This window comes from Chiloscyllium plagiosum, chromosome 7 (genome assembly GCF_004010195.1).
Source record: "Chiloscyllium plagiosum isolate BGI_BamShark_2017 chromosome 7, ASM401019v2, whole genome shotgun sequence".
Taxonomy (NCBI): Eukaryota; Metazoa; Chordata; class Chondrichthyes; order Orectolobiformes; family Hemiscylliidae; genus Chiloscyllium; species Chiloscyllium plagiosum.
Window position 1 is genome coordinate 97,026,434 of NC_057716.1, and position 10,265 is coordinate 97,036,698.

The window sequence follows — 10,265 nt, forward strand, 5'->3', positions numbered from 1 at the left end:
GTGTTCCGCATGGATCTGTTTTGGGACCATTGCTGTTTGTCATTTTTATAAATGACCTGGAAGAGGGGTTAGAAGGTTGGGTGAGCAAGTTTGCGGATGATACGAAAGTCGGTGGAGTTGTTGACAGTGAGGAAGGATGTGGCAGGTTACAGCAGGATATAGAGAGGCTGCAGAGCTGGGCAGAAAGGTGGCAAATGTAATTCAATGTAGCTAAGTGTGAGGTGATTCACTTTGGGAAGAATAACAAAAAGATGGGGTTCTGGGCTAATGGTCGGATACTTGGTAGTGTGGATGAGCAGAGGGATCTTGGTGTCCATGTACACAAATTTTTGAAAGTTGCCACCCAGGTAAATAGTGCGGTGTGGAAGGCATATGGCGTACTGGCTTTTATTTGTAGAGGAATTGAGTTCCGGAGTCCTGAGATCATGTTGCAGTTGTATAAGACTCTGGTGCGGCCACATCTGGAGTATTGTGTGCAGTTTTGGTCGCCATACTATAGGAAGGATGTGGGGGCACTGGAACGGGTGCAGAGGAGGTTTACTAGGATGTTGCCTGGTATGGTAGGAAGATTGTATGAGGAAAGGCTGAGGCACTTGGGGTTGTTTGCATTGGAGAAAAGAAGTTTTAGGGGTGACTTGATAGAGGTGTATAAGATGATTAGGGGTTTAGATAGGGTTGACAGTGAGAATCTTTTTCCACGTATGGAGTCAGCTATTACGAGGGGGTATAGCTTTAAATTAAGGGGTGGTAGGTATAGGACAGATGTTAGGGGTAGGTTCTTTACTCAGCGAGTCGTGAGTTCATGGAATGCCCTGCCAGTAGCAGTGGTGGACTCTCCCTCTTTATGAGCATTTAAACGGGCATTGGATAGGCATATGGAGGATAGTGGGCTAGTGTAGGTTAGGTGGGCTTGGATCGGCACAACATCGAGGGCCAAAGGGCCTGTACTGTGCTGTATTTTTCTATGTTCTATGTTCTATCATTTGTGGTTTGGAGGAAAATTTGCAGGTGATAATTTGCCTGTGAAACTGCTGCCATTGTCATTCTGAGTGGGAGAGGCCGTATATTTGGCAGCTGTTGTCAAACTATGTTGGTGAGTTATTACAGTGCATCTTTTAGATAGCACACACTACAGCCACAATGTGTCAGTGGAATGTTTTCTACGGTGATAGATGGGTGTCGGCTGCCTTACATTGGAAGGTTCTGAGAATAATCTACTTTGGCACAGAATCACAGAATTTTCATAGTACAATAGAAGAAAGTGAGGACTTTGCATCTATTCTCCAAAAGAGCATCAAATAAAACAAAGAACTGCAGATGCTCGAGATCTGAAACAAACAAAATATAGAAATTACTGGAGAAACTCTGCACATCTGACAGTTCCACAGATACGGTCACAGAGTCACAGCCGACCAGATATCCTAACCTAAGCTTGTCCCATTTGCCAGCACCCAGCCCATATCCCTTTGAACCCTTCCTATTCATATACCCGCCCAGATGCCTTTTAAACATTGTAATTGCCCCAACCTCCATCATTTCCTCTGGCAGCTCATTCCATACATGCACCAGCTTCTGTGTGAAAATGTTACCCATGAGGTCCCTTTTTAATCTTTCCCCTCTCATCCTAAACCAATGCCCTCTAGTTCTGGACACCCCTGCCCCAGGGAAACGACCTTGTCTATTTACCTTATGCTTTAGTGCCATTCTCCTGCCTTTTCCTGGTATCCTTGCAAATTGGTGGTTAAATAATCATTGAATGCTCACTTAAAAGTGTCAACTGGGCCTGTCGCCAGACACCTGAGAAGTGGGGGTGTGGCGGTAATGCTATTGTGATAGTAAGCCATAATTCCAAGCTAATGTTCTAGGGACGTGTGTTTGAATCGCACCACGGGAGATGATGAAATTTGAATTCAACAAAAATCTGGAATTGCAAGTTAGCCTAATTGTGACCAAGTGAGCACTGTTGACCAATCTCTTTCACTGATTCCCTTTAGCAACTGAAGTCCTTACCTGGTCTGGACTGTATGTAGTTCCAGACTCACAACAATGTGGCTGACTTAAAATGTCCTCTGAAATGGCCATAGCAAGCCACCCAGTTCAATTAGGGCAATAGATACTGACCCAGCTAGTGACACCCACATTCCAAGAAGAAATAATAATATATTTCCAGGCAGTGACTTTACGACTTTAACCATCTATTATGTGAAAGCATTTTTGCTTACATCATATTTGCTATTTTTACAAACCACTTGAAATCTCTGCCCTCTCTCAACTCTGTGACATTTCCTGTAGATGATCATTTGTGACCTGTATTGTTTGTTTCCCTGAATGACCATGTATCCCCACAGAACTGCAACATCCTAAATCCGAAACAATGTCTGATACTAAATATGCATTTCCAAGGGAAAATAACCAGCTCACTCTAGGAAATTATCAGACCTCACTTACTAATTGTCACTCCTCACATACATGAGCAACAGGTTCTCCAAGTAACTTGTAAACTTGTAGATGATTACCATTTCCTCTATTCTCATTCGTCTTTGTTCTTGCCCCAGTCCTTATTTCCTGCAATATGACCGACCTGTTAATCATCAAGAACATACAACGATGCAGAACTTTCACATCCTCAGGGTATCCCAAAGGTACCTCCAAGTCAATAAATTATTCCTTTCGCAGGAGTGCACTCACAGCTATTAGGATAGCAAGTTAATGAAAGAGAGTTTATTTTAAATAAAAGTTTGAATATATTTTGTCAGCAATTGATGGACGTAACACTTTTAATCAGGCAAAACGTTTCTTTACTCACCATTACTGCACAAAACCACTGCTATATATTCCTCATAATAGGAGTCTGCATAAAGCAGCACACTTGGAGTGTGGGTGGTTCGAAAGCTGAACTCTATGTTCTCCCTCGAAAGCGTCATGTCCGAGTAGATCGCAGATAAGTGGCTGCTGACATTTTTGCCAGTGCCATAAGATTCGTGGAAATCATAAACCAACGATGTCCCAGCTTCTAAGATTGCAGAAATCTCTGAAATAGGAAAAAGGAGGGATTGTCAGCAGAAGTTTTATGTAAGAACATAAGATCTAGCAGCAGGAGTAGGCAATTCAGCACCTCGAACCTACTCCACCATTCTTCACGATCATGGCTGATCTTACCTCGGCCTCTACTCCACTTTTTTGCCCGCTCCCAATAACCCTTTAGCCCGTTACTAATTAAAGATCTGTCTGCCTCCTCCTTAAACTTACTCAATGTACTGGCATTAACTACAGTCTGGGGTAGTGATTACACAGAATAACCAGCTTTAAGAGAAAGCAATTTCTCCTCATCACTGTCTTAAATTTACTACTCCTTATCCCAAAATCAAAATGTCATATTTTAGATTGCCCACAGATCATAGATCAAGCAGAGTCAAAGGCCATTCGCCCCACTGAGCATGTGCCAGCACTTTGACAGATATATTCAATTTGTCCCAAGAGCTCTACTCTTTCACTCTTTAAGACCATGAGAAGTAGGGACAGGAGTAGGCTGTTTGGCTCTTCGAGCTTGCTCTGCCATTCAAATAGATCATGGTTGATCCAACACTCCTCACATTCATTTTCCTGTCCTTTCAAGGTTATTCTTGATTCCCTGACTGATGAAAAACTTAACTATATACAAATCAAATATACTCATACACTATGCCCTCTAGTTTTGGACTCCCCCACCCCATATAAAATACTTTGTCTATATTAGCACATTAGTTAGAACATGAGCTCACATCACATTCTAAGCATCACATTCTCATTGAAGTCAAAAGTGATATTAGCCCCAATTGTTGTCAGATTGTCTAAATAACAATATGGTAAGGGAAATGTTATATTCTTACTCGGTCTGACCCATGTGCAGCGCCAGCCTGTGATAAATATGGTTAGCTCTCAATTGTCCTCTGAAATGGTCAAGCAGGCCATTTGGATTTTTCAATGCATTGATCAGCAACTCAAGGGAAAATCCACCAGCTACTTCTCAAGATAACTGGGGATCACAGTCATGACGATAGGGGAGCCCTAAAGTACTCGTGATTTGTTGAATGCTCAATTATATCATGTCCTTTTTATAAAAAGTGCTGTTCCATTCTTATCCCTTTATCTTTTTCCTTTGCTTCAAACAATCATCAGTTTTGTTATTTAACTGCTCCTTGCCTTCTAGCCTCTCTCAGACTCCCTACTTGTTCTCCTGGGGTCCCTATATCTTTTCATACCTTCCAGTTCGAAGGAATGGTCATTACCCTGAAAGATTAACTCTGTTTCTTTCTCCATAGTTGCAGCCCAACCTGCCAACCATTTCCAGCATTTTCTGTTTTCACTGCAGAAGTAAGTCATTGAATATGATGTGTCTTGTGGTGCTATTGATGCAGAAATTGGGACTTAATGCATCACTGAGATAAGCCATCTTCTTATCACATTTAGGACCTATGTAACAAATGAACTGAATTCACTTCTACTCCAGGCTCCCAACATACCAAGAGCAAGACCTCTGTTGTCAAATATTATTACTTCTGAAGATGACCGCCCACACGTTTGCTTGAATGCTCCATCCCAAGGGTAATGTTCAACTTGGGTCACATCTTCCTGTGCATTTTTTGGCACTTTATTATCGTTTAGAAATTCCCTGAGCTGGATCGTGTATTTTTACGAGAGTTGTCAATAGTCAATGCTGATATTGCTGGCTTGATTTTTATTTCAAAGATGGTTATAGAAACCACTGGGTGTGAAACTGAACAGGGGTATATTAATTAATAAGCCCTCAATGACCATGTGTGGGATTGCACTGACTGCACAATTATGAGGTGTCTTTGAATCATTTTTTGAAGTGAACTAATAGGTTTGTGCAAATGCAAAGGTGGTGTTTAAACAAGTGTATTCATTGGTTACGTAAAGGAACAAATTATGATGACAGGCTTGTATTTCCTTGGCTAGAGAGGAATAAGGGGTAATAAAATTTATATGGAAATGATAGAGAGACACCATATTCCTCTGGTGATAGAATCAAGCACATCTTTAATGTTTGTGGTAGGCCATTCAAGAGTGATTTCAGGAAATGCAATTCTTCACCCAAAAGGGTGGCGGAAATCTTAAATTTGCTCATCGAAAACCTATCGAGGCTGTGGGTCAATTAAAAATGTCACAAACCCATGTTGATATTCTTATTCGATAATCTTAAGACTTGGAGAATCAAGGTGTTCTGGATGGAGTTAAGATTGTGATCAAGCACGGTGTATTTGAATGGCAAGAGATGGTCAAGTGGCTAAATAGCCATCTCCAGGCTGTAACTAGTGTTTGGGCATGATTTGACCGGGCTTATCTTTATCAGGTCAAACTCCTGCAACTAGCCATTCAAGAGCATGATAGTAGCGCCAGCAGCTGGTCTGTAGTAGTTCAAGGAGCTTATTCACAATTAGTATCTCAAGAGATGTTGAAGGATGATCAATGCATTAAAAAAAACACAAAGAACTGCAGATGCTGATGATCTAAAATTAAAACAGAAATTGCTGGAGAAACTCAGCAGCATTTGTGGAGAGTTGACATTTCAGGTCCAACAAAGGATCCCTGGACTTGAAACATGAGTTTCTCCGGCAATTTCTGTTTTTGTTTGTGATGGTTAACACACATTGGCTTTGACAACATAATACAAAAACTGAAATAACTTTTCCTTCCAAATTTACTCTAGCCACAGGATTGGGGTTCCCTGCATTCTCATTTTCAGTCATTAAGATACCTGTACTCCCAGACCGTTCTCATTGTCTGCCTCAGTGAGGGTAGTGTCCAAGGGGGGTAGTATGTGTAATATCTTGCAAGCATAATGTACCCAACACTTATCTAGATGGAAATTAATTTGCCAACTGCACACCCAGTCCACAACTTGAGCACAACAATTCAAGCTGCTACTCTAGTGTAATGTTGCAGGAGAGTCGCACTGTCAAGCGTTCTCTGTCTTACAGAAAAGATCTTGTACTGAGGCCACATCTTCTTCCTTCGGTAGAGAGAACAGATTCCTAGGTCTACCATAACAAAGAGTAGGGGAGCTCTCCTAATACCTTGATGAATCAACATCATATTTTTTAAAAATTCACCATTGTCACACTGCTGATTGTAGGAGCTTACCACTTGCTAATTGTATGCTGTGATTTTGACATTACAACAGTGACTTCACTTCAAGTATTTAGTTGGCTGCAACGTGCTGTGGGACACCCAGTGTTTGAATAAGGCACTACATTAATGCAAATATTTAATGGGTTAGAACATAGAACATAGAACAGTACAGCAAAGTATAGGCCCTTCAGCCCACAATGTTGTGCTGAGCATTTATCTTAAGATCAACCTAACCTACACACCCCTCAATTTACTGCCATCCATGTTCTTGTCCAGCAGTCACTTAAATGTCCCTAATACTACACTGTCCTTTTTAAAAAGAATCCAAATTTCATTAAAAAAAGTACCAAGAACCCACAATTCAAGATTAACTAAGATGTTAATGATAGCATCAAACTTAAAGAAAATATGTATGGTTACACAAGGGTGGATGGAAAGTCAGAAAGTTGAACATAATATAAAAAATACAAATAATGACTAAAATATCAATAGGCAGGAACAATTAGAATGTTATGGACCAGGCCAGACCCCCTCAAAACATTTCAAGAAAGTAACCTGGACCCTAACTTTACCAGTTGTTTTAAGCAGGAGTAAATGGATAATCCAGGAGACATGCAGCTGGTCAAACCACTTAGTTTTAAACAAAACAATTTATTTACAAGATTACTGAATGAAACACAAACAAAAGAAAACAGAATACCGAGTAATTTAAGGTCTCCAAAAACCTATCAGATCATCCCAAATTACTTATGCTGTTTACAATACTTGCAACAATCCCCATAAATATTACCTGGCACAAAAGGTAAAATCAAACACAAGTTCTGACAGGAAATGAGTCAGCGAGAGTGTGTACCGGCCTGCACCTGCCTCTTTGGATCCAGCAACTTTTTTCACACTACTACTAAAAACCAAACCAAAGCAAAGTAAAGCTGAGCTGGGAGACCTAGCCACTCCACTTTATGACCTCCAGCATCTTCAGTCCTCACTTTCTCCACACCCCTTTCATTGTACAAGTATTATTTTTAACTTGAAAGCCTTCTGCTGGAGGCAATATCTGTCAGCTATTATCAACTTGGCCCTAAAACCCTACACTCCAGACCTTTTGGAGTCTGTGTCATTTACAACCTCTCTGAAAAATAAGCCAAGGAATAAATAACCTTGTTAAAGGATCAGCTTTGTCATAGAGTACAAAAGAAAGCTAGTGACAAATATAACATCAGATAATAAATCTCTCTATGGATATTTTAAAGAGTTAACAAAGTGAGCATTAGTTATATAGAAAGTGATTCTGGGGAATTAATAATGGGAAAGAATAAGATGGCAGGTGAATCGAACAAATATTTAGTTCAGTTTACTCTGTACTAGACACAAGTAAAATCCCATAAATAACTGACAAATCAGGGAAGGGGAAGGAGGGAGAGGAATTATAATCGCCATGGAAATTTGGACTGAACAGGTTGTTGGAACTAAGTGTGCCCAGCCACTCCAAGGTTCCACACACGTCAAGAGGGGTCAGTACACCAATCACAGCACTGACCTCCAGATGCAGAAATTGTAGCTACACACAGGCCCTGGAGGTCTGCATAGCTGGTTAGAAGTTAAAGGGAAAACTGTCTGGCTCTGATTTAACAGGTTTACAATTGAGTAAAAGTAACTAGAAAGGGGTAGTTTTGCCTGACAAATCTATTAGAAGTATTTGAGCTAGTAACAAGCAAGTTGGACAAAGAGAGCCAGTGGATGTGATCTGTTTGGATTTCCAAGATGCCTTTGACAAGTTGGTGCATAGCAGGCTGCCAAATAAGATTAGAGCCTATGGTGTTAGGTGTAAGGTACTGGCATGGATAAAGGATTGGCTGACCAGCAGAAGGCAGAGACTAGGGATAAAGGGGTTTTTTTCAGATGGCAGCTGGTGATGAGTGGAGTTCCGCAGTGCTCAGTATTGAGACTACAACTATTTACATTATACATTAATGATCTGGATGAAGGAACTGAGGGCATTGTTGTTAAGTTTGGAAATGACACAAAAGATTGGTGGAGGGACAGGTAGTGTTGAGGAAAGGGGGAGGCTGTAGAAGGACTCAGAAGCAAGGAAAGTAGGTAAAGGAGTGACAGTGGAATACAATGTGGGCAAGTATGAGGTTATGCATTTTGGTAGGAAAAGTAGAGGTGTAGACTATTTTCTTATTGGGGAAAGACAGTGGAAATCTGAAGTACAAACGGGCTTGGAAGTCCTAGCTCAGGATTCTTTTAAGGTGAATGTGCAGGTTCAGTTGATAGTTAGGATGTCAAGTGCAACGTTAGCATTCATTTCAAGGTGGCTAGAATACAAGAGCAGGGATGTACAGCTATGGTTCTGATTTGACTGCATTTGGAATACTGTGAGCAGTGTTGGGCCCTGTATCTAAGGAAGCAATGTATTGGCATTGGAGGGCATTCAGAGTATGTTTACAAGAATGATCCTGGGGACGAAAAGCTTGTCACATAAGGAGCAGTTGACTCTGGGTGTGTACTCAATGGAGTTTAGAAGGATGAAGGGAGAGGTGATGTAAACTAACAGAATACTGAAAGGCCTGGATAGAGTGGATGTGGAGAAGATGTTTCCACTAGTAGGACAGACTAGCACCTGAGGCCACAATCTCAAAGTGAAGGAAAAACCCTTTAGAACTGAGATGAGGAGGAATTTCTCCAGACAGAGGGTGGTAAATCTGTGGAACTCATTGCCACATAAGGCTGTGGAGGCCAAGTCACTCTGTGTATTTAAGGTAGTGTTAGATATGTTCTTGATTAGTAGAGTAATCAAGGGTTAGAGAGAGAAGGTGGGAGAATGGGGTTAAGAAATATATCAGCCAAAATTGAATGGTCGAGCAGACTCAATTGACCATATGGGAGAAAGTGAGGACTGCAGATGCTGGAGATCAGAGTCAAGAGTTTGGTGCTGTAAAAGCACAACAGGTCAGGCTGCATCCAAGGAGCAGGATAATCAATGTATTGGGCATTAGCCCTTCATCAAAAAATTCCTGATGAAGGGCTAATGACCGAAACGTCGATCTTCCATTCCTCAGATGCTGCCTGACCTGCTCAATTGACCATATTCTGCTCCTATATCTTATCTTGTAGTGTTTTTTACTCAATACTTCTGTGTGTGAAGACCAGAATGCTTTATTAGCAACCTTATTAACTTGATCTGCCATCTTCAAAGACGTGCCTCTCACAACCTCAAGTTCTCTGTCCCTATGTCCGTTTTAGACTTGAATTTGTATTGTCTAATGTCATTGTTCCCATCTTGCCTCTGACTCTGCACCTGGATTATTGCGTGCAGATTTGGTTTCCCTACCTAGGAATGGATCTGTTTGCCATAAAGAGACAACAGTAGAGGTTCACTGGGCTGACACTATGGTTGGGAGGACTGTCCTATGAGAAGAGATTGCTTTGACTGGGCCTGCATTAACTCAAATTTAAAACAATAAGAGGGGACTCAATTGAAACATATAAAATTCTAACAGGACTAGATGTGGGATCGATGATTCCCCAAGGAACTTAACATTCTAGAACCAGGGGACACAGTCTCAGGACACATTTAGGACTTAGATATGGAAACATTGCTTCACTTAAAGGATGGTCAATCTGTACAGGCCAGGTCACTAAGTGCGGTCAAGAAAGATATTGATTTTTTTTTAGATACTAAAGGCATTGAAGTGCATGGTGAGAAAGCAGGAATATATCATTGAGGTAGAGATTAGCCAGGACCATATTAAATGGTAAGCAAGTGTGGAGGTGTGCTCCTGCTTATAATTTCTATAAATAAGGTGCATTTTAAGTTACTGAGGGAAAGGGCACTTGACACATCAGATTCAGTCCTGTTTCAGGAATAACTCACTTGCTTTTCTATCTGTAGGTCCTCAGTTAAAGTCTCACTTCAGATGCTTGAACGTAAAGAGCATAAGACCATAAGACATAGGAGCGGAAGTAAGGCCATTCAGCCCATCGAGTCCACTCCGCCATTCAATCATGGCTGATGGGCATTTCAACTCCACTTACCTGCATTCTCCCCGTAGCCCTTAATTCCTTGTGACATCAAGAATTTATCAATTTCTGCCTTGAAGACATTTAGCGTCCCAACCTCCACTGCACTC

At 41.1% G+C, this 10,265-nt stretch overlaps 1 protein-coding gene across 1 annotated transcript in view; it reads right to left on the bottom strand.

Annotated features, from left to right (window-relative positions):
- The window catches only part of LOC122551782 (contactin-associated protein-like 5), a 1,086,426-nt gene that overhangs the window by 202,123 nt on the left and 874,038 nt on the right, over nucleotides 1–10,265 (bottom strand). Inside the window, exon 19 of the mRNA XM_043694246.1 lies at nucleotides 2,807–3,031. Within this exon, the coding sequence (XP_043550181.1) occupies nucleotides 2,807–3,031 (225 nt within the window). The remainder of the gene's footprint in view (nucleotides 1–2,806; nucleotides 3,032–10,265) is intronic.